At 40.2% G+C, this 25670-nt stretch overlaps 1 protein-coding gene and 1 pseudogene across 1 annotated transcript; both read left to right on the top strand.

Moving 5' to 3' along the window:
• Nucleotides 1-13084: 13084 nt before the first annotated feature.
• LOC119543971 (putative elongation factor 1-alpha-like 3) lies at nucleotides 13085-13437 on the top strand. Its single transcript, XM_037848915.1, has one exon. The coding sequence runs from the start codon at nucleotides 13086-13088 to the stop codon at nucleotides 13425-13427; it is 342 nt and encodes a 113-aa protein (XP_037704843.1). The 5' UTR covers nucleotide 13085; the 3' UTR covers nucleotides 13428-13437.
• A 4265-nt stretch (nucleotides 13438-17702) lies between these two features.
• LOC119543842 lies at nucleotides 17703-25133 on the top strand (annotated as a pseudogene).
• Nucleotides 25134-25670: the final 537 nt, after the last annotated feature.

Genomic DNA, 25670 nt, shown 5'->3' on the forward strand with positions numbered 1-25670 from the left:
CTGGGTTGTAGTTTAATAGTTTCAGGTATCCACCACCAGCTACCCCAATTCTTTAGAACCTAAAAAAGGTTGTCTAAAGTGTGCGTAAGAGTGCCCACCAGAGTGATCTCTCGGCTCGTTTTGGAATCTCTCTGCCACTGAAGCTTATTTCATTTCCTTTCACATCCCCCTTTTGGTCAAGAAGATATTCTCCATCCCACGATGCCGGGTCTACATTCCTCCCCGGGAGTCATATTCCACGTTGCCAGGGAGATTCACTTCCCTGGGTGTCTGATCCCACGTAGGGGGGAGGGCAGTGATTTCACCTTTCAAGTTGGCTTAGCCAGAGAGAGAGGGCCACATCTGAGCAACAAAGAGGCATTCAGGAGGAGACTCTTAGGCACAAATACAGGGAGGCCTAGCCTCTCCTTTAGGCAATTGTTTCTTAGACTTTACACCCAAAGCACAAGCATCGAAAGAAAAAAAAATAGATAAATGAAACCTCATCAGAATGAAAAACTTTTGTTCCTCAAAGGACTTTATCATGAAAGTAAAAAGACAACCTACACAATGGGAGAAAATATTTGGAAACCACACATCCAATTAAGCATTAATATTAAGTATATATAAATAAATGCTTAAACTTAAAAAAAAAAAAAGGCAAAAAGAAATACACAAGTAAAAGATGGGCAGAAAATTTGAATAGGTATCTCCCCAAAAAAGATAAATGGCCAGAAAGCACATGAAAAGATGCTCAACATCATTAGCCATCAGAGAAATGCAAATCAAAACCACAATGAGATAACATTTCACACTCATTAAAATGACTGCTATTAAAACAGAAAATAACAAGTGTTGGAGAGGATGTAGAGAAAGAGGAACACTCATTCTTTGCTGATGGCAATGTAAAATGGTGTAGCCACTGTGGAAGACAGTTGGATGATTCCTCAGAAAGTGAAGTATAGACCTACCATGTGACCTGGCAATCTCACTACTAGGTATATACACAAAAGAATTGAAAGCAATAGCAACATTGCTCCCCATTGCCAAAAGATAGAACCAATGCAAGTGTCCATCAACCAAAGAATGGATAAATAAAATGTTGTATATACATATACAATGGAGTATTGTTCAGCTGTAAAAAGGAATAAAGTCCTGATACATGCAAAAACTTGGATGAACCTTGAAAACATCATGTTGAGTGAAATAATCCAGATACAAAAGGACAAATATTGTATGATTTCTCTGATTTGAAACAATCAGAAAAAGCAAAACTCATAGAAAGTCAGAATTGAGAGTATAAGTTACCAAGGAGTGGGGTGAGGATAGGCTATGGGAAGTTAAGGCTTAAAATGCACAGGGTTCCTATTTGGAATGATGGAAATGTTTTGGTAATGGATGGTCGTGAAGGTAGCACAACACTGTGAATGCAATTAACAGGACTGAATATATATGTGTATATATATACATATATATGAAAATGATTTAAAGGAGAAATGTTAGATTGTATATATGGTAAAAGAATAAAATTTTTATAAAAAATCCATGGAAATGAGCAGTTAATCCTAAGTTAAATCATGGACTTTAATTACAAATACAATTATAAAATGTGCTCTCATCAATTGTAAGAAATATTCCATACCTATGCAAGGTGTTGGTGGTGGGGTGGTGGAGCCAAAAAGTGAAAACAGTTCAAATGTCCATCAACTGGTAAATGGATAAATAAAATGTGGTATAAATGTACAATGGAATATTACTCAGCTATGAAAGAAATGTACACTGACAACTGTAAAACATTGCTAAAAGAAATCAAAGAAGCCCTAAATAAACGGAAAGACATCCTGTGTTCATGTATTGGAAAGCTGAATGTCATCAAGATGTCAATTTTACCCAAATTGATCTACAGATTCAATGCAATATGAATCAAAATTCCAACAGCCTGCTTTACAGAAATGGAAAAGCTAATTATCAAATTTATTTGGAAGTTTAAGGGGCCTCAAACAGCCAAAAACATCTTGAAAAAGAAGAATGAAGTGGGAAGACTCACACTTCCTGACTTTAAAGCATATTATAAAGCTTTAAAATTGCATGGTACCAGCATAAAGATAAACATATTGATCAATGGAATCAAGTTGAGAGTTCAGAAATAGACTCTTAGATCTATTGTCAATTGATTTTTGACAGAGATCCCAAATCCACTCAATTGGTGCAGAACAGTCTCTTTAATAAATGGTGCTGGGAAAAATGGATATCCATATCCAAAAGAATGAAAGAGGACTGTATATCACATCCTATACAAAAATTTATTCAAATGGATCAAAGACCTGAATATATTTGCCAATAATCTAAAAGTCCTAGAAGAAAATATAGGGAAACATCTTCAAGATCTAGTAACAAGCGGTAGTTTCCTAGACCTTACACCCAAAGCACGCCAATGAAATAAAAAATGCATAAATGGGATCTCCTCAAAACTGAATACTTCTATTCTTCAAAGGACTTCGTCAAAAAGGTGAAAAGGCAGCCAACTCAATGGGAGAAAACATTTGGATACCACATATCTGATAAGGGTTTGATATCCAGAATATATAAAGAAACCCTACAACTCAGAAGATGAACAGCCCAATTTAAAAAAAAAATGATAAAAGATATCAGTAGACATTTTTCCAAAGAGGAAATACAGATGTCTAAAAAGCACATGAAAAGATGCTCATCTTCACTATCTGTTAGGGAAATGCAAATCAAAAGCACGATGAGATCTCATCTCACACCTACTAGAATGGCTGCTATTAAACAAATGGGAAACTACAAGTGTTGGAGAGGATGTGGTGAAATAGGAACTTATTCACTGCTGGTGGGAATGTAAAATGGTACGGTCACTGTGGAGGTCAGTTTGCTGGTATCTCAGGAAGTTGCCCTACTATCTGGCAGTCCTGCTACTTGGTATAGACTTAGAAGAACTGAAAGCAGCAGCAAAAAGACATCTGCACCCTGATGTTTATGGCAGCATTATTCACAATTGCCAAAAGGTGAGACAACCCAGGTGTCCATCAACTGTTGAATGGATAAGTAAAATGTGGCATATACATACAAAGGAATATTATTTAGCAAGAAGAAGGAATGAAGTCCTGAAGCACACAACAACATGAATGAACCTTGAGGACATTATTTTAAGTGAAGTCAGTTAGACACTAAGGGACAAATGTTGTATGATCTCACTGATATGAATTGATTATAATATGTAAACTCATGGACATAAAATATAGGTTGCCAGGAGATAGAATGCAACTAAAGAATTGGGAGCAGTTGCTTAATGTGGGCAGAATGTTTAACTAGGTTGAGCTTGAATGTTTGGAAATGGATAGAGGTGATGGTAGCATGGTATTGTGAGAATAGTTAATAGTACAGAATGGTATGTGAGTGTGGTGGAAGTTAAGGGTCACGTGCGCCACCATAAGGAAAGTTGGAGGTTAAAACATGAGAATGTATAACACAGTGACTCTTGTGACGGACTATGACTGTGTATAAATACAAACAATATTAAAAAGTTATTTCATGAGCTAAAACGAATGACACTATTTTAAGGAGTTAATAATAGAGGGGCATATAGGGAAAAAATGTACCCATTGCAAACTATGGACTTGAGTTAACAGTAATATTGTAATATTCTTTCATCAACAGTAGCAAATGTACCACACCAACACTGTGGGTCAGGAATAGGGGAGGGGGGGAGGGGCAGATAAGGGGTATGGAAGTATTGGGGTTTTATTTTTTATTCTTATTTCTTTTCTGGAGTAATGAAAATGTTCTAAAATTGATCATGGGGATGTATGCACAGCTATGTGATGATATTGTGAGCCTGTGATTGCATACCTTGGATGGTTTGTGTGGTGTGTGAATATATCTCAATAAAATTGCATTTAAAAAAAAAAAACAAATGAAGTGCTGAGACATGCTACAACATGGATGAACTTGGAAACATTATGCTAAGTAAAGGAAGTGACACAAAAGGTCAATATTGTATGATATAATTTATTTGAAGGATCTAGAACAGACATCCATAGAGACAGATTTGTGATTACCAGGGACTGAGTGGGAGGCAGAATACACAACTTTGTGAAAATACTAAAAAACCACTGAATTGCATACTTTAAAAGGGTGAATTTTATAGTATGTGAATTATAGCTACATAGAAAAATGAAAGAAAGAGGAAGAAGAATGGTATGTATGGATAGATTATTCAAATGCTTATTCTCTCTGCCGGACTAAAAGAACTTCTGAATCCCTCAGACCCAACCAGTTGCGAGCAAGTGGTAGGCACTCAATTCTTTTTGGTTGTTAAGCAATTAAATGAGTGAATATGTGAACAAACTAAACATAGATATCATCCTCAATAGAGTTCCTTCGACTCTCTCCTGGTGATGATGTGGCTGTCCTCCCTGCTAGTAGTTCCACTGCTTCCTGGAAGTCGTCAGCCATCAGCCACATTCCAAAACATCGAATTGCTCAAGCAGTGTTGTGATAAGGAAGGCCTGGTCAGTTTCCTTCTAATTATTACGTCCAGCATTTTGTTGATAATGATCCTGGGATTTCATAGGAGATCATGATAACATGGAGCAAAGAACCAAATGAGATGTTTCTGCAAGTGAAGATCTGGTACTTTCACCATATTGGAGTGTTAGTTTCCTGGGGTTGCCATAACAAAGTACCATAAACCGGGTGGCCCAAACAACAGCAGTTTCTTCTTTCACTGATCTGGAGGCTGGAAGTCTGAAACAAAAATATTGCAGAGCCATACCCCTTCCGAAGGCCCGAGGGAAGAATTCTTCCTTTCCTCTTTCGGGTTTTGGTGGTTGCTATGGTCCCTGGAGTTCCTTGACTTGGAGCTGCAGCACTCCCATCCCTGCCCCCACCTTCACATTGCTGTCTTCCCTCTGTGTGTCTCCAAATCTTCCTCCCCTTATAAGGACACCAGTAATGGGATTTACGGCACACTCGACTCTAGCAGGTAACTTGATTACATCTGCAAAGACCTATTTCCAAATAAAGTCACAATCACAGGTACTGGGGATGAAGACTTCAACACAACCTTTTGGGGGACACAGTTCAACCCACTACTTCAGGTAGATTTGAGGCAGCATGGAGGGAGGAAGATCCAAGAGGCAGTGGGGAGATCAAGTTGTGGAATAGCTGGGAAATCATACTGCCCCCTGTTCAGAAAACCTGAGTATCTCCATTTCTCTACTATTAAATTAATAGTAGCTATATTAGTCAGGGTTCTCTAGGGAAACAGAAACAGTAGGAGATATCTGTAAATATGAGCAGCTGTGGGGATATATGAGTCCCAATTCCGTAGGGCAGGCCGCAACTCTGATGAAGGTGTTTGATGAACGCCACAGGAGAGACTCACTGGCTGAAGAAGAGACATTCTGCAGGGTAGGCTGCAAGCAGGCACTCGGATGAGGTCCTCAATGAATTCTCCAGGAGAGGCTGGCTGGCTGAAGAAGAAATGAAAGTTCTCTCTCTTCTCCCTTAAAAGTCTTCAACTGATAAGATTAAATCCAGCTGATTGAATTCTCTCATTGCATTGCAGAAGACATTCCCTTTGTCGACATAATCAGCTACAGATGCAATCAATTGACTGATGATTTAATAAACCAGCCTTCTGGTTTATTAACCAGCCACAAATGTCCTTGCATTAATGGTTAGGGCAGTGTTGACCCATGAACCTAACCATCACAGTAACTGACCTTCTTCAAATCAAGAAAAAGCTTAGTTGTCCTTCAGATGCTCCCTGACAAGTTGAATCCCCTTATCCAAAAAGAATGAGCAAGCTAGTAGATACTGCTAAAATATATGAAGGCATCTAGTCACCCCCACCCTCCAACAGCCATTTGGTCTTCTTTAACAATCAACCCACCGTTTCTATCATTCTACTGGTGTTTGCAGTGAGGTAATTAAGAGCAGAGGCTGTAGAATCAGCCAAATCTGGATTCAAAGCCCAGCTCCATACCACAAATGATTTGTGTCTATGACTGCTTTTAAAACTTCCCTGAATGTTAGTTTTTCCACTTGTAAAATATGAGTCATGTTATTGGTCTTTTGGGGCTATCATCAGAATTAAATTAGATTGATGTATGTATACTTTCAGCAGTGGTAACTATTATTTTATCTTCATCATTATTATCATGGGTTTTATTTTCAAGCTTTTTGCTTGTTCAGTCTTAATTTCTTTCAGGTCTGGCCTAATTTTTAAGAGTGAGATTTGGATCTATATGCTTGTGTTAACTGAAATTGCAATTCCAGCATTATCTGCTTAATATCTCATCATAAAAATAAATTTGACAGAAAATGCTTCATGCATCAGCTGTATACATTAAGTTAATAAAAATGAGATCTTTGATCCAGATCAAATAAAAATAACTCTTTCTGTCCTCTTTAAAGAAACTAGTAATTCCCTTTATAAGCATATATCTGGGGGATACTTTTAAGTTGAAGTGGATCATTCTGTATTATCATTGAAGTCTGAAGAATTTATGAGCGAGAAAGGATCCTTGGGAAAGTCTGATGGTAGAAATAGTGGCTTAGGGAGGTTTAGTAACTTACTGAAAGACAGACAGCTGCACAGTCATGTGGACAAAACTAGGATGTAACATCCCCCTACTCCCATTCAATGACCTTTCCAAGACACCAAATCCTATAGTAAGAAAAACGCAAATAGTGACTTTATGGTTACTTATTTTAATCCTTCAGTGACCTGTTTACACTCTCTAGTGCACATCTTGCATCTCAGACGTCCTCCTGACCAGTCCTAGCCCATCAACCTTACAACACCCAGGCTCTTTTCTGACCCCAACTACAAAAGGCTTCTTAGAGCTGCCAATGGTAATTACAGCCTCCCACACAGTATTCCCACAGTTTTATGAACAATTACAGAGCCGGGTTTTTCTGGGTAAAAGTACTCAGCCTCACCATCCCCACCCCCATATCCTGTGACTCCCATGGAGAAGGATTTGATGAAGATTTTGGTCCTCCATGCTGGCTCCTAGTAGGTGAGCCATGTTTCCCAGGCACCTATTTGATGTTTGATGGCCCCTTCAATGGCTTAGTTTCTAATTCTTTATTCTGTTCTGTGATTTGATACCAGCAATAACTCAAAGGGAAAAGAACTTCTACCAGCATCCTCTTTGAAAAACAGTCAAAAGCCATTTTGAAGACCTCAGATCCTGGTGGACAGATGTGTCTCTTTGTTCTTGCCTTGGTCCTGCTGGCAAAATTTTACCCCAGGATCAAGAGGATGGTGGTTGAACAGAACAAAGGAACTGCCCCCTGGGTCCAGTACAGTTGCACACCAATTCTAGACAGTGGGCAGCAGGGATGTCTGCAGATGCAGGTGGGGTTGGAAGCAGCTGGCCGCTCCATGTGGTAAGTCTCTCTGGAGGTTAAGCTTCCAGCCTATTGCAGACCTGTTAAGGCAGTTAGATGGAGCGTGTTATGAAGAATCCTCATAGATTAGACATATTAGGTACTTCATTGAAAGGTTTCTTTTTTGTCTTCTGACTATTTGGCCGGGTTTGTGTTGGTTGGTTGGTTGGTTGGTTGGTTTCTGATGGCTCAGTTTTGCTTATATTTAATTACAACTTTTTGTGACATGCAACGACAAAACAAACAAAAACTTTAGATGAATTGGCGAGTCATCGTAAAATCTTTTTTTTAAGAGTATCAGCTTGATCTTGTAGGGTGGATTATAAAAAGGAACATCTGTTGTCAAGATGACTTTATTCTTGGAGTCTCTGTCATCTGCTCTGGTGATCTCCTCAGAACCTTGGCAGACCCCAGAGGTCACTTGGCCATCCCTTGTGAAAACCACTTATTTTATTTTGAATAAAATTCATTGTTTTGCTATTATGGAGCTTTCCTTTCTCTACTGTTTTAGATGGTTTTCCATTTTTAAAAAAAAAGTTTCAATTCAAAATATTTCTGGAAGGTGCAATTTTATTCAGCTTTGCTCCTTTGTTTTGTGAATGTCTTTGCCAGAAGCTTGATGCCTATGGCTGAATTATCTAGCAAGAAGGGAAGTTTCAGTTCTTCTGTGTCTAACCCATACATAAGATGCTGTTCAATACGCACCATCTCAAGCCTTGAAAATGACTTTAAATGGCTTCTTGGTGAAGTGACCACCTGGTGTCATCCTCTAGAAAGAGGGTGAAGTCATTCATTCATGAAATATTAATTGATATCCTAAACTGTGAAAGTAACTGGGGTTTCAAAACCAAAAATATATGGTCCCTGCTGCCAAGAAATTCAAGGTCTTATAAACAGATTGTGTGTTTTAGTGTCAGTGTAACAGTAAGATCACGTAAAGGCAGACATGAGCACAGACGGTGGGGTAACTGGCTCTGTGGGTGATTGGAGGAGGGGAGCTGGTCAGAGGAAATCCTCACAGAGCTTTTCTCTATTCATTCAAGAGGCATTTTTGAGTGTGAGCCTAACATTGTTGCAGACCCCAAGAACACAGCATTAAGTAAGTAGCTAGGATTCAATATTGTGGAAGGAGAGAGAAAACAATAAATAAGGGCCAACCAACAAGGTACATCAAGTGCACACAGATAACATAACATAAGGGCTACTTTAAATTGGGTGGTCAGGAAAGATTACTCTGGGGAGGTGAGAGTTAATTTTAGACCAGAAAGTTAGGTGGAATAGATTGAGCAAAGGTTTGTCTGCAGAAGGAATAGCTAGGAAAACATTCCTAAGGTAGGCGCGTGCTTTATGTGTTTGAGAAACAGAAAGAAGGCAACCATGGCTGGTGGGTGAAGTAGGCAGGGGTCAGATCATGGAGGGTAGGGGAAGGGATTACAGCAAATCCAGAGTGAAAGGAAGCCATGGGTGGTTGTAAGCAAGGGCATGAGATGGTCCGTAGCTGCTGTGTGGAAAACGGAATTTAGTGGTAATAAGAGTGAAGCATAGAGTACAAGGAGGAGATTGCACAAGTAGTTCAGAAAAGAGGCAGTGGCTGGTACCAGGGGTTGATGGTACTAGAGAAAGAAGTGGATGCTTATGAAAGAGGAAAAGAAATTTATCAGGTGCCCAAGGTGAGGGTAGGACAATCAAGACAGAGAAGTGAGTATAGGAGAATCGTACTCTATTCCTCATGGTCAGAGCTGAGAGTAAGCAAGTGGAGTAACCAGAGAGAAGGCAAAGAGGTGAACTTTCTAACTCAACCCAGATGCCAGATTGACCATGCAGTTTATTTTCAATTTTTAAAAAATGTATTATTGTGAGATCATTGTAGATTCATGTGCAGTTGTAAGAAAGAATACAGTGAGATCCCATAGACCCTTCACCCAGTTTCCCCCAGTGATAACATCTGACAGCCAGGAAATTGACAGTCCATCAGCTGTATTCAGATTTCACCAGTTTTACATGTACTCATCTGAGTGTGTATTTAATTTAGGCAATTCTATCATTTGTGGAGATTGGTGTGGCCACCATCATTGTCAAGATACATCAGTTCCAACACAAGGAGCCCTCGTGTCACCTTTGTATGGTCATATCTCCCTCCCTCCCCTCCTCTATAACCCCTGGCAACCACTAATCTGTTCTCCCTATAATTTGTCATTTCAGTATGATAAGTCCAAGTCAACAGTAGTCCCCCAAACCCAAAAGAATACCCAGATCCCTATCTGAGACTCTATAAAAATTTCACTCACTAAGTTTATTCTTCAGAAACTTAAATCCTCCAGACAACTCCTGTGCTAGCTAAGTCCCCAAACCAAGAGGCAACAGCCTCTTTAAGAACATCAACCAGATGTGCCCCCTTTTCCCATGTCAACACTCCTTTTCAACATGAACAAGTTAGGGTGGTCACTGCCTAGATATCCCTGAAGAATGGGAAAGTGATTAAACCAGAGGAAGGGGTAGCAACAGACAAGATGGAATTTAACAAAGGATTATGAATACTGAATCTCTATATAATTCTCTTCTTCTTAGTTGCTAGGGTATTAGAATAGCTAGAAGGAAAGAATTGAAATGGTGAAACTGTAACCCATAGTATCCTTTGAAATTTGTTCTATAGCTACTTGTTAAATTGTAATTCGAAAGTTAGCACCTTTAGGTGTATATGTTATATTCCACAATAAAAAATATGATCAAATTCATCATTTCAAGAATGTTATATAAATGAAATCATGCAGCATGTAACCTTTGGAGATTGGCTTTTTTCACGTGGCAGAATTTCCACTAAGTCCATCCAGACTGTTGGATGTATCAATGGTTTGTTCCTTTTTATTGCTGGGTAATATTCTGTGGCATGAATTTACCACAGTTGGTTTAAGTATTCACTGTTGAAGGAGATCTGGACTGATTCCAGTTTTTGGATTTTATGAATAAAGTTTCTATAAACATTCATGTACAGGTATTTGTGTGAACATAGTTTTCATTTCTCTTGGATAAATTATCAGCAGTACAATCACTGGGTCATATGGGAAGCACATGTTTTGTAAGAAGCTGCCAGGTATTTTTCTAGGGTAGTTGTATCATTTTACATTCCCACAAAAAAAGTATGAGTGATTCAGTTTCTTGGCATCTTGCTGTTTGGAATGTATTATGTCCCCCAGAAAAAGCCATATTCTTTGATGCAGTCTTGTGTGGGCAGACCTATCAGTGTTAACTGGATTGTAATTCTTTGAGTGTTTCCATGGAGATATGCCCCACCCAACTGTAAGTGATGACTCTGATTGGATAATTTCCATGGAGGTGTTGGCCCACCCACTGAGGGTGGGTCTGAATTAAATTGCTGGAGCACTATGTAAGATCAGACAGAAGGAGCGAACTGCTACAGCCAGGAGGGACACTTTGAAGAAAGCACAGGAGCCCCTGATGAGAGACAGTTTGAAGATGGCTGTTGAAAGCAGACTCTTGCTCTGGAGTAGCTAAGAGAGGACAAACAACCCAAGAGCAACTAAGAGTGACATTTTTGAGGAACTGCAGCCTAGAGAGGAATGTCCTGGGAGAAAGCCGTTTTGAAACCAGAACTTTGGAGCAGATGCCAGCCATGTGTTTTCCCAGCTAACAGAGGTTTTCCGGACACCATTGGCCATACTCTAGTGAAGGTACCCAATTGTTGATATATTACCTTGGACACTTGATGACCTTAAGACTGTTACTGTGTAACCAAATAAACCCCATTTTCTAAAAGCCAATCCATCTCTGGTGTTTTGCATTCCGTCAGCATTAGCAAACTAGAACAGCATCCTTGCCAGTATTTGATGTCGCCTCTACTCTTCATTTTACCCATTCTGAGAGGTGTATAGTGATACCCCATGGTGACTTTAATTTGTATTTCCCTAATAGCTAATGAAGCAGAATTTTCAGGTGCTTATTTGATATCTATATGCCTGGTCTGTTAATGTCTTTTTCCCACTTTCTAAATTGTTGTTTGTTTTTTTACTGTTGAATGTTGGGTCCTTTATATAGTTTAGATACTAGTCCTTTGTCAGGTATGTGGTTTGCAAATATTTTCTCCCAGTCTGGGGCTTATCTTTTCATCCTTTCAGGAGGGACATTTGGAGAGCAAACATTTTTAGTTTTGATGAGGTCCAGTTAATCAATTTTTTCTTTATGGATTGTATTTTTGGTGTAAAGTCTAAGAACTCTTCACCTAAATTTAGGTCCCAAAGATTTTTCTCCTAAAAAATTTATAGCTTTATGTTTTACATTTAAGTGCATGATCTGTTTTGAGGTTTTTTTCTTTTTTTTTTTGCATAAGATGTGAGGTTTAAGTTGAGCTCCCCTCCCCATGGGTGTACAATTACTCTAGCATCATTTTTTGAAAAGATTATCCTTCCTCCATTAAATTGCTTTTGTACCTTTGCAAAAAATTAGTTGGGTGTATTTGCATGAGTCTATTTCTGGTTCTCGGTTCTCTTTCATTGATCTACAGGTATAGCCCTCTTATACTTCACTATCTTAATTACTGTGTAATATCTGCATAGTAAGACTGCATATCAAGCAGAATGATTCCTCCAACTTCCTCCTTTTTCAAAAATGTTTTAGCCAGTATAGGTCCTGTGACTTTTCACACAAATTTTAGAATACGTTAATCTATGTCTTAAAAAAACTGGCTAGAATTTTGATAGGAATTGCATTCAACCAAAAGCTAAATGTGGGAAGAATTGACATCTTTACTGTGTTTGTTTTCCCATGCATGATTACAATATGTGTCTCCATTTATCTAGGTCTTCTTTCATTTCTTTCATCCACATTTTGCAGTTTCCAGGATACAGGTCCTGTATATGTTTTGTTAGATTTATAATTAAGTATTTCTTTTACTGTGGAAGCAATTGAGAATGGCATCGTTTTAAATTTCCATGTCTACATGTTTTTTTGTTAGTCTGAAGTTTATTTTTGGTTCTTTTTTTTTTTCAACCTGTCCTCAGATGGAAGAATGTGCCTTGTTGTAATGTAAGTCACTGAACCACTAGTGCCAGAAATGCTATTTCCCAAACATAGTTTCAATCTTGATTTTCAGGGCTCTTCAATTGAGTAAGGGTAGACCACCTCTGATTTCCATGGAAACCTGCCATGTTTGGCTTGGCTCATTGTGAGTTTGCGAGTGTCAGATAACATGGTTTCTAAAGAAACAGAGATTTTTGTTGTTGAGGCAGCCACATTCATCTCTGCTTTAGCTACTCCTGCTTCTTCTGATGCTCTAGAATTAGGCAGCTGGCCTAAAAAAAATTTCATATAAGCTATATTTCTTTCTAAACGTTTCTTTTCTCTTTGCTTTTTATATTTTGTTTGGAAATACTGAATGTACTTGCTGTAAGAACATGATTCCATTTCCTTCACTTGTTAGTTTAAGAACCAATAACAAGGTAGGTAACCTGGGGGTGGGAAGACTGGTCATTGAGGATGGTATGACGCAAAACCAAAAACTCCTGTTATTCGATTTCTGACTGTACAGTTGACCAGTATCGTGAGAAGAGTGTCTGATACTTGGTATTGTTAGAATGACTATCACACTTCCAAATTCAAAACTGGGTGTTAAGATTGAATAAAGGAGTTCTGATTTTTTAATTTGTTTATATGAAAATTCTTAGTTATACATGCTGGAGCCAAGTGCTGACATGCCTTGGTTCAAGGGGTGGCAAGGCCCCCGAAAGGATGGCAATGCCAGTGGAGCCACGCTGCGTGAAGCTCTGGATTGCATCCTGCCACCGACTCGTCCAGCTGACAAACCCTTGCATTTGCCTCTTCGGGACGTCTACAAAATCGGTGGTGTGGACACTGTCCCTGTGGGCCGAGAGAGAGGTGTTCTCAAACCGGGCATGGTGGTCACCTTTGCTCCAGTCAACGTTACAACTGAAGTCAAGTCTGTTGAGATGCACCATGAAGCATGGAGTGAAGCTCTCCTGGGGACAACGTGTGCTTCAATGTCAAGAACATGAATGTAAAAGATGTTCGTCATGACAACGTGGCTGGTGACAGCAAATATGACCCACCAATGAAACAGCTGGCTTCACATCTCAGGTGATTATCCTGAACCATCCAGGCCAAATCAGTGCTGGCTTTGCACCTGTGCTGGATTGTCACCCAGCTCACATTGCTTGCAAGGTTGCTGAGCCCGAAGGAGAAGATTGATCGCTGATCTGGTAAGAAGCTGGAAGATGGCCCCAAATTTCTGAAATCTGGTGATGCTGCCATCGTTGATATGGTTCCTTGCAAGCCCATGCATGTTGAAAGCTTGTCTGATTATCCTCCTCTGGGTCATTCTGCTGTTCGGGAGATAGACAGACAGTTGCTGTGGGTGTCATCAAGGCAGTGGACAAGAAGGCTGCTGGAGCTGGCCAGGTCACCAAGTCTGCCCAGAAAGCTCAGAAGGCAAATGAATGTTACCCATGACACCTGCCAACCCAGTCTTAATCAGTGGTGGAAGAACGGTCTCCGAACTGTTTGTCTCAATTGGCCATTTAAGTTTAATAGTAAAAGACTGGTTAATGATAACAATGCATCATAAAACCTTCAGAAGGAAAGCAATCTTTTGTGGACCATTTGTTTTTGTGTGGCAGTTTTAAGTGATTAGTTTTTAAAATCAGTAACTTTTAAATGGAAACAATGACCAAACATCTGTCATAGAATTTTGAGACCCATTAAAACAAAGTTTAAAGAAAAAAAAAAGTTATAAAATTCCAAATACATTGATTATAAATTTAACAAATATTTTCTTTGAAAAGAAGGATGTGACTCCTGAATTCTAACAACCTAAACTTCTGGAGAGCCATAGCTCTTGCTAATGTCCTTGTGTATGTAGAACCTTCAGGATGCCGGGTCACTTGTATGATGGGCACCCCTGTGGCTCATGTCAAGCCAAAATTCTTTAACTAAAGTTTTGATTTCCTGTTGGTTATTATGAGAAATTCCAGGGCACTGCAATTCTGGCTTATATTGGACCTAAGGTTTGTTTTGGAAGTGATACAGATCTTGACATTATTAAATGTGTCACAGAAGTAGAAATAGTATTCTGTATTATATAAATACCAGATATAGTTTGGGTTTTTTCTCTATAGTTCTACCATATACTTCTTTCTCTTGGTGTATATTTCCTTTTCTTAAAGAAAAGAACTCCCCTTTTTTTTGACAAGAAATCTCTTATTCCTTATTTTGCCCTCTCCTAATTTTTCCTCAGTTAAAAAAAATTGTTCTTTTGCACCCAAAATACTTAATTTTAACATATTTTGTAATTTATATTCGGAAGACTCTCTCTGAAACATTTTTTCCTGAGTAGTTTAGAATGGTCAACAGATATTATGACCTGAGCAGGAATACAGTTTAAATGTAGAAAGGGGAAAGAGAGGCTCAGAACCCAAGGTGACTCCCTCTTACCAGTGAGGACACTGTAGAACTACGGGACTTTCTACCAGGTTGTGAAGTCAAGTCACCAGTTTTCTAGCACGTGATCTATAAATGGCCCCTCTGGCAAACATGGAGAGAGACTTGTCATGCATGGTATCATATAATCTGCACCAAAATTGGTCCCTTCTTCTGACAATGGAGCAGGATACTATAACCCTAAATAAAATCCCTGCTTTCTCCTAATCAGAGTACCCTCACACAACTGAAAGAGTGGATGAATGAATGAGATCATTTAATTATCATTTATGTGTTTGTAAAGGCAGCTATTTTTTAGATCTGGTGGGTGATTTTGTTTCCTGTAGGTGAGCAAGTTCAGCTTCTTCCTGAAGCTTTTTGTAATTTTGTATCCATGTACTGACTTAGTCAACAAGTGTCCATTAATTGCTACATTGCCAGGCACTGGAGTTGGGGAGACGGCTGTGGAAAGGCAAAAACTCGCACCCTCCTGGTTATCTGAAATGTACTTATCTGATTAATAAAGCAGTGCCGTCAGTCTGAGAAGCATCACTGGTCTTCCTACTTGCAAAGGGCAGGTTTCCAGTTCATTTAATAGACTATCAGTTTATTTAACTATGGGTTAAAAAGGAAGGGTGCTTAAACATGGTCATATTTTATATGGCTTCAAATTAGAATTTCAGTAGCTAAAAGACTTTCTTTTATTATTCTAGAAATAATATTCTAATGCAGGCCTTGACATCATATAAAAACCAGGGATCTACACCGTGGGGTTCCATCTTTGCCTATGACTCCTTGTGAGAGGATTGTGTTCTGCTTAGAGTCATAAGAGTTTCACACATTTGGAGCAAGGAGAGCTCGGTGTTGGCTTTCATATCACTCCCGATTTATTTTCATCTCCTAACGTTTCTCATGAGGCTCTCCTCCCCATCTTAGCTTGCTTTTAAAATTTTTTTAATTTTATTTTGTATCTTAGCACTCTTGCTGTCGAATCCCTCCCTACAAAATTTGTAATTCTGGTTAGTCCCCATGGATCGACAGAGGCAAGGCTGGGCAGACACTTGGGCAGGGAAGAGAAGGCCACCAACCCTGACTGAGCACGCTTTTGTTGTTCGCTAAGCACTTTCTTGTGCGTTCCTTCCCGCGGAGGCTGTGAGATCTGCAAGGCTTTCTGTCTCAGTCTGCCAAGGCTGCTGTAGCAAAGTACCACAGGCCAGTTGGCTTGAGCAACAGAAATGAATTGTCTCATGGTTCTAGAGTCCAGAAGTCTGAAAGGAAGTTGTTGGCAGGGCCACGCTTTTTCTGGTGGCCGACCGGCCATGGCCTTCTGTGGGTTGTGGTGGCATCACAGTCTGTGCCTCCATCACGTGGCCCTCTCTGACTCTCTGTGCCCAAATCTCCTCTCCTTGTAAGGACACCAGTCGTTTTGTGCTGGGACCCACCCTAATCCAGTTTGGATTAATCACATCTTCCAAGATCGTATCAACAAATAAGTTCACACTCACAGGGTAGGGGATTAGGACTTGTACATGTATTTTGGGGGAACACTATTCAATCAGTGACACTTTCCAAAATGGAAAACCAGGTGCTCCTCTCATCTCCCATTCTGGCCACACCAAACTCTAGAGTTTTCTGAAGATGGTTTGTTGATCCTTCTGCCTTACATAGCCTCCCCTCTGTTGCCCCCTCCCACCTCCCACCAAACCTGGCTTTCGGCTCATTCTTTAAAAACCAGCTGAGTGTCACTGCCTGGGAAGGCTCCTTAGCCTGCTGTGCAGTTGGCCTCACTGTCCCTGTGTCCTCACCCGCTCACGTATCTGCCTCTCTGGTGTCAACTATTGTGCTGCATGGCAAGTATGTGTGATGTGTCTTTCCATACTACTAGACTAAATCGTATAGCTGGAGGCAAATTCATCTTTCCCCTCAGAGTCTCAAATACGTTTATTAAAAACGTCTCCCTTATATTGAGCTGAAATCTGCCTCCTTTTAGCTTTTACTCACTGATCTTGCTTTATCTTTAAAAAGAAGAGACTAAGTCTGAGTGCTTTTCCATAGCTGTGCTGGTTTGAATGTATTATGTCCCCCAGAAAAGCCGTATACTTTGATGCAGTCTGCGGGGCAGACATATTAGTGGGGATTAAGTTGGAATGTTTGGATTAGGTTGTTTGCATGGAAATGTGCCCCACCCAACTGCAGGTGATAACTCTGATGAGATATTTCCATGGAGGCGTGGCCCCACCCATTGAGGGTGGGCCTTGATCAGTGGAGCCATATAAATGAGCTGACAAACAGAAGGAACTCAGTGCAGCTGAGAGTGGCATTTTGAAGAGGAGCTACAGCCAAGAGGGACAATTTGAAGAATGCACTGGAACTGAGAGAGAAGCCTCAGCTTACAGAGAGATTTTGGAGACAGCCTTTGAAAGCAGACTTTTGCTCCAGAGACGCTAAGAGAGGACAAACACCCCAAGAGCAACCAAGCGTGACCTTTTGAGGAGCTGAAGCCTAGAGAGGAACGTCCTGGGAGAAAGCCATTTTGAAACCAGAACTTTGGAGCAGACACCAGCCACATGCCTTTCCAGCTAACAGAGGTTTTCCGGACACCATTGGCCATCCTCCAGTGAAGGTACCCAATTGCTGACGTGTCACCTTGGATACTTTATGGCCTTAAGACTGTAACTGTGTAACCAAATAAATCCCCTTTTATAAAAGCCAGTCCATCTCTGGTGTTTTGCATTCCGGCAGCATTAGCAAATTAGAACAATAGCCATCTGTTTTAGATTTTTGAAAATAACATATATGTCTCCCAAATTCAAAATGCCATCCAGGAATCACAAATTCAGATTCCTTCAGACGTTATGCAGGTAAGTCACATGAGGAAAGTAAGAAAATGGGGGTGGAGGATGTGAGGAGCAGAACCCATGCCCCGTCTGAGTTCACAGGTTTCAAAAACCTCAGGCTGACCAAACAAACCAACAAGAAAAGTAATCATTGGCAGTTTATACTTGGCCATTTATTTGTGAAATTTAAAAAAATATATTTTTTAAATCAATATTTTTACAACAGAACCTTGCATTTCTTCATCTTCATTGGCAAGCTCAACACGCTTACTTTCTCTGTTCTTATTGATCCATCTTTCCTCACTGATTCATATTGGAGGGAAACATAATAATAAATGACATGCTTCTACATTAAACACTGTAATAATATTACTTAATGGAGTTGTGTCTTGTAGTCAGCTATGACAGCATATTCTCCAGTCACAATACCTAATACAGTTTCCTAAACATAGGAAATGCTCAACAAGTGGATGAATTGACTGTTGATGCAAGGTTGCGTCTGCAGAACTCTTACTTAAATTCCTAGAGATTGCTCTCTTCTGTTTCTATGAAGAGCTGTGGGTGTGACCTCACCAGGCCATGGGGAAACCACCTCCATCCCTGTGCCTTTCCTTATGCTAACGCACAACTCTCTGTAGATGCCTCTTGTCATTTGCAGCCAGGCCTAAGCACCCTTCACCTTCTCACAGCCTCTTTTCTCCTCCCTTCCATTCCGCAAGGGTTTGGGACCCCATAACTTCACCTGCCTCCCCCAGATCTTATTTATATTTATAATGTCTCCAGATGTACCAGAAAGAGGAAGTAGCTAGAAATAATACAATTAACATATTTTATTAGCACTCTGCAATTTATAAAGGAACTTCAGCTATTTAAATATACATGATAATCTTCATTGAGTAATCAATATGTTCATTCACCCCAGTCAACAAATATTTCTTAGGAACTGTGGGTGCTGGGAAATTGATAAACATAACAGACCAAAATTAGTGCCATCCAGGACTGATAGTCTGGTAGATAAACACCTACCCAGGGTATTTTAGGACAAATATGCAGTTAAATTGTTGTAGTGGATGTGTCTTCCTTGTTGTATGGTGTGGAATAACCATTTGTGTATTCTGTTGGGTATGACAGCAGCTGAGCATTTATAGATCTTCCTATACAGAATCTGAATTTTTCAAAGAGGTGGGATTGGTATATAAGAGTGGTGTTTGCTTTCATTTGTGGAAATTCTGCATCATGGCTTCAGATCCCTGGAATAATTAATCCCTGTTGCTTTATAGAGGGAGTTTAACCATAGAGTGTAAAATTATGTGGGCATCTAAGTGTGTGTTGAGATGTTGACCTAAAATTGCAGGGTAATCATTGGGGAACACTATTTTAGGTTTTATTTGTGGAAATTTAGTAGATGATATAGTCTTAGTGAGGAAAGATGCTGCTTTGAAAAAACAGATTTCATTAGCTCATAAGTCTAAGAAAATATTGATGGCATGGTAGATATAAGAAAAATGACTAAATAATGTAAAATAGTAAAAAGTCGACTTCTGTCTTGTGGTGGATTGAGTTGTGTACCCATTTGGACATGTTCTTGGTCTCGGTCTTCATTCTGACAGGTGTTGGATCCATTGTAAAGAGGATCTCTTGAATTTATTATTTCAGTTGGGATGTGGCCCGACTGAAGCAGGTTTGACTTTAATCAGGATTCCTGGAGCCCTTTATAAGCAGGATGAAATTCAGACAGAGAGAGAAGGCCATGGGAAGAAGATGGAACCCAGAGGAGAAAGGAGAAGCCATCACCACGTGCATTGCCATGTGACAGAAAAGCCAAGGACCAAGGATCACCAGCAGCCAGCCCCAGAGTGCCACAGTCTTCAGGGGGAAAACATCACCTTGTTGATGCCTCAATTTTGGACTTCTCCTAGCCTCAAAACTATGAGCCGAATAAATTCACATTGTTTTTACCTACCCATTGTGTGAGATTTGTTTTAGCAGCTGGGAAACTGAGACATCTCTTTTTAAAATCTTTACTGAAGAAATGAGAAATAGTTAACTAACTGCCTATAATAATGGGATGGTATTCCAAGGTGGAAAAGAGGAATAGCCTTTTCCCCTATACTGATATAGCTCAGAGGTTCTCAAACTTAAGCATGCATCAGTGTCTCTTGGAGAGCTTACTAGGAGAGACTGCTGGTCCCAATCCCTGAATTTCTGATTCTGTCAAGTCTGTGATAGGGCCAGATAATCTGTGTTCTAACAAGTTCCCAGGTAAAACTGATGCTGCTGGTCTCTAGGACCCCTCTTTGAGAACCACTGATAGAGACTATTCCTTACTCCATTTAAGGCTTAAAAAAAGAAATGGGGTTGTTGGATATTGCAAGACAAAGACTGAGACTATCCTCAGGTCCATAAAGAGTTTTGATGAGCAGATTGTTAGATGTTACTGAGGTCTATAGAGGACAAGAGGAAACATGAAAGCAGGGGAGATTTCAGTTGTACGTGGGGAATATCTTACGTACCTGAGTGATAGTTTATTGAGATGGCCCAACAGTGGAGCACATGGATTTTCTATGCCTAAACTTCTTGGAGAGAAAATATGCCACCCCTTTGTCCTGTTTAGAAGTTCTCCTGTTTAAATGTAAATCATTGCCTGATTACATGACATTTCTAAAAATGTAGGCTATGCCACAAATTTGGTGTAAATTAATTCATTCAAGTTTCTAGATCAATGTACTGTAGTCATTGAACTCCTCAATCAGATATTTTCTCTCTGTTTGACTCATATTCTCTCTCTCTGTTTTTAAATTCAGTTTTATTGAGCTATAGTCTCATATTCTCTTAACTACATGTCAGGAGCATCTTCCTTGGTCTTGGACAATCAGGTACTCATGGAGTAATATTAGTTTGGCTTGGCTAAGAGTCATTGCAGTTCCTGTCCCCATATCTCCAGAGACATCAAAAACAAAAAACAAAAAACAAAGAAAGAAAAAAAACCACAAACCTTTATCTCCTTGCACATGAAAGTGCATAAATTGTATGGTGGGTCCTTGATCAGTTTTGCATATTTACTTTGTTCTCATGGGAATGAGGTGGAGAATCACTCTGAGAAGCTGGCAATGTAGAATTAAAACACTCTTGACATTTTAAAGAATGATGCTAGAGCAAAAATGAAGGGTCACCTAAAGTGCAGGCAGAACAATTCTCATTCAGCCACCTCACATCTTCAGCCCAACCACGGGTCACTGAACATAGACAGCACCTCCACACACACCTGCTCCCAACCCGTCTCAGCCTACCCCAGCCCCAGCCACTCCTACAGGAGACCCACATCCTGCTTGTCTGACCTGTCCATGACCCCTTTCAAATATCACTCTCTTTGGTAAGCATTTTCTATTGAAGGCCATACTCTTCCACTTGGGATTAGAAAAGCAGAGATTTATGGCATATTTGAAAATGTGCTACATTTCTCTTAAGAATATCCTTTTCAGGTTTGGGTTGTGGTGAAACACCTGTTGTTCCTCTGGAGTGGTGACAGCAGGAGTTAGATCCATGCCCCCTTCAACCGAAACTGATGATTGGAGGTGAGATGTGGGTATTTTTTGGAAAGGCTAATAATATTCTGTTGACTTTAAAGAAATGAATGTTGCATACAGTGGGACATGGAAATTGACCTTGGGAAAAGATTGCTGTTCTGAGAGCTTCTCCTGATTGTGAATGTTTCTTCCCTGGTATTGGGCCCATAACCCATCTCAGTGCAACTCTGATAGAAAAACAAATGAATCTGACAATAGAGGAGGTTCTTCCCAGCAAATGTTTCTGTATTTAACTTGGTTGAGTTTATAGAGAACAAAAGGTTCTTTTAAAGTAAGATGATAAATAAAAGTAGAAAAGAGATGTTTAGCCATCATTATCTAGTAGTACAGTATTCTATTTAAACATTTCATTCTCAGCAGTACAGAACTGCTGGGTATAAAAATATAGTAGAAACAACATGTAATATATGGGCAATGAAAAAAAGTGCAGGCACAGAAGTGGGGTGAAAGATTTCAGAAAAACAAAGAAGTTAGTAACTATTATCCCATTTTCTACATGTTCAACACAGAAACTGTTTTTCTAGCAACTGGGCTGTCTCTTGTTTTCATTGCTCTAACTGTTCATATGAAATTATAGATTTTTAAAATTATAGATTTGTGTTGTGACAGACAGGAAATATAAATTGACAGCCCTTGAGAGCATAAGAGTGGCTTCCAGGTCATAGAAAGAGAAAAGGGGAGGGATGGAGCAAAGCCTTACCAATGGGGCAAGCAAACTCTACCAGAAGCTGGGCTAGACTTCCTAACAGCAGCACTGTTTCTTGCAGCAGCACTTCTGCTGGCAGCTGCACTTCTGCTGGCAACAGCCCTTCCCGCAGCCGCAGCCACATGAGCCGCAGCCACACGAGCCACAGCGGCTGGAGCGGCGGCAGCAGACGACCACGGGGGTGCTGCAGCAGCCCCCGCAGCAGCCGCGGCAGCAGGGGCAGCAGGCAGAGCAGCAGCCCACCCGGTAGGACCTGCAGGTGGTGCAGCTGCCGCAGCCACCACTGCAGCCACCACCACAGCCGCCTCCGCAGCCACCACTGCAGCCTCCACCACAGCCACCACCACAGCCACTGCAGCCACCACAACTTCCACAGCCACAGCAACCCATGGTGTGAGTGGAGAGGACTCAGATGAAGTGAGGGGAGAGGATTCAGCAGAGGTGAATGAGTTCTGGTGTTTGCCTCTGCCAGGGAGCCCTTAAATACTCCATCTGGGGGCTGGCACATGGCACATGGAGTCACTTCCTTGTTGTTTTGGTCAGTTTCTGTGGCAGACTCCTATTTCCTGTTTGTTACTTCCTCGTGTGTGCATAAAACTCGATTAAGTTGCTTATTTTAAGTGGTGATAAATTCATTTCTATTTTGAACATGGAATAAGAATTGACTGAGATATTCAGTAGAAGAGTGCATTTTTTCAATACACCTACCTGAGAATACAATTCTTTTTGGTTGGTATGAACGAGCTAACATGAGGGATCCAGTTTTCCCTCTTTTGCTGATCAGTAGTAGCCTCCCAGAGGAAAGTTATATTGCTCTAATTTTATCTGTCTTTACTCTAATTATATACATTTTATGTGTGTTATCTCATTTAATCACCTTTTAAAAAATCTATGAGTTAGGCCTATAGATTCTTTATTAAAATGGGTTTTATAGTGGAGTAAGCCTAGAAAATACTATATATTATGTCCCCATTTGGGAAATTTACATTAAAATTTTAGAGATAAAAAGAAGTCCTGAAGGGAAAAAATAAAAGAAAAAAGACCAAAATAAAATCCATATTCAACAATAAAGAGCATTGTTACACATCAAATAGAAATGTAATTTTAAAAAGAACCCATTCAGACACAGCAGGGTGGAGAGAAGTGCAGGTTTCCTATGTTATTTGAGATGAAGTGGAGAAGTACAATTGAAATGGAGTCAGTGGCCTGCAGCTAGATCCAGCATTAAATAGACTGTTCACAGCTGGGCCAGACTCCACCGTAAGAATGTAAATCAGCACAAGCAAGCTGCATATATAACATCTATAGGCCACCATACCGATTGGGTAGATGACACTGTACTGTGTTGCAAAGGGAAAACATTAATATCTGCTGCTTCTGACACGACAGTAAAAGTATGGAATGCACATAAGGGAATTTGCATATCAATATTAAGGACACCTAAGGATAATGCAAAGGCCTTAGCAAATGCCAAGGATAGAGAACTGGTAGCATCAGCCGGATTGGACAGACAGATATTTCTTTGGGATGCAAATACTCTGACAGCACTGACTGCATCAAATAACACAGTCACAACTTCTTCTCTAAGTGGGGACAAAGATTCCATTTATAGCCTGGCAAAGATTTAACTGGGAACAATCATTGTATTAGGGTCCACTGAGAAGGTTATAAGGGCATGGGAACCAAGAACACATGCAAAACTAATGAAGCTTAAAGGGCACACGGATAATGTACAAGCATTGCTATTGAATAAAGTGGCACATGGTGCCTCTCTGGCAATTCTGATGGGACCATTTACCTTTGGTTCCTTGGCCAGCAGAGATGCACAGCAACATACTGAGTCCGTGATGAAGGGCTGTAGGCTCTGCAAGTCAATGAAGCCTTCACACATGTGTATTCTGGAGGAACGGACAGGAAGCTTTACCTAAGAAACGCAGACAATAGGGTGCTAATTCATGACGAAAAAGCACCAGTTCTCAAGATAGAGCTGGATCGGTCAGCTGACCCCCTTCCTGTTATCTGGGTTGCAACAACCAAATCTACAGTAAATAAATGGGTGATGAAGTGAATTCATAATTTTAGAGCCACTGGAGATGATGACAATGATTATAAAAATCCTGTAACACCCCTTTATACACAGCCTGACCAGGTTATTAAAGGGGGTGCTAAATAAAAAGAAAAATGGGTGTGTGTGCACTAATACTAGTCAGTGCTACATTTTTAATGATGAGAGACATATATTAACCAAAGATACCAATAATAATGTGGCATTTTGGGATGTTTTGGAAGCATGTAAAGTTGCAGATCTGGGCAAAGTGGATTTTGAAGATGAAATTAAGAAAAGGTTTAAAATGGTGTATGTGCCAAATTGGTTCTCCATAGACTTCAGACAGGGATGTTGACAATTATTTTGTCTGAGAGGGACCATTTTGCTGCTTCAGTTTCTGCAGAAGATGCTGGCTTCAGCAGGCCTGAGGGGACAGATCCAAAACTGAACTTAGGAGGACTTTGACTCCAGGCACTTCTAGAATATTGGCCTAGTACACACATGAATCCAATGGACAAAGAAGAAAATGAAGTAAACCATGTAAACAGAGTGGTGGGGTTGGGGAGTGGGCAAGAGAACCGAGTGCAAAAGAGAAATGAATGTTTTCATGTGCCCCCACCGCCCACCCCCGTGATCTTGGTGAAGCTGGAAGCTGCACACTGTTCAGGCTGCTCTGCTCAGACTCAGGGGGAGGCTGAGCCCAGGCTTCTTAACGAGACGGTGCTAAAATGGGTAATGACAGCACTGTGGATAAAAATATGCCCAAATTCAACAAAATTCCTTTCTACCTCCAACCTCATGCATCTATGGGAGCAAAGACCTTAATAAAAAAATAGACTCTCTGTTAGCGACAAGTCCAGAAAGTAAAGGAACATGTTTATGAGAAAATCATCAACTTGGATAATGAGCCTCAAACCACTAATGCTTCTGATAATGACAAACCAGGAGAGTAGGAAAAAGAAGATATTGCTGTACTGGCAGAGGAGAAAATTGAACTTTTGTGCCAGGACCAGGTTTGGGATCCAAATATGAACCTTGGAACCATAAAACACTTCGAATGGAAGGGTGGTGGTGAGCTCACCCTCCATTACTGTCGCAAATCCACGTGAAGGATGGGCGAACGCTCCTGGGTGTTTGTTTACTGACCTTCCTCTATGGCCCCAAGCATAGTCCTAGGAAGCCCATTGCAATTATCTTTAACTGAAGTGACCGACTGAAATGTAATTTAGAAACCAGTCTCCATGTGTGGATGAAGCTGTCCCCAGGGAGGCAGAGCGCAAGAGCAGAGGAGCCCCCGAGCAGGCTGTGTCTTGCAAAATGTACAGAGAATTGACGACAGGCAGGTGCAGACTTTGCTTCCTGCTTTTGTTTCAAAGGAGCTTATCTTTGTCTGTTATCACTTGTTAGAGACAAATCAGTCGAGCCACATCTGTCACTGTTTCAACTTCAAACTCACATGCTCTGTAGTTTTTTTTTACATTCCATTCATGCAGTACATATGAAGGCTTTTTCTAAGTTTGTCATAAAAAAATCGTTTCCACCATTTAAAGACAGTTACTTTCAGTGGAGATTTGCTGTTGTACAATTTAAAAACCAGCCCATGTCATAATACATGATTAACATTGGGCTTGTTTTAAAAAAAAGAA

The sequence above is a fragment of the Choloepus didactylus genome, chromosome 9 (assembly GCF_015220235.1).
Source record: "Choloepus didactylus isolate mChoDid1 chromosome 9, mChoDid1.pri, whole genome shotgun sequence".
Lineage (NCBI taxonomy): Eukaryota > Metazoa > Chordata > Mammalia > Pilosa > Megalonychidae > Choloepus > Choloepus didactylus.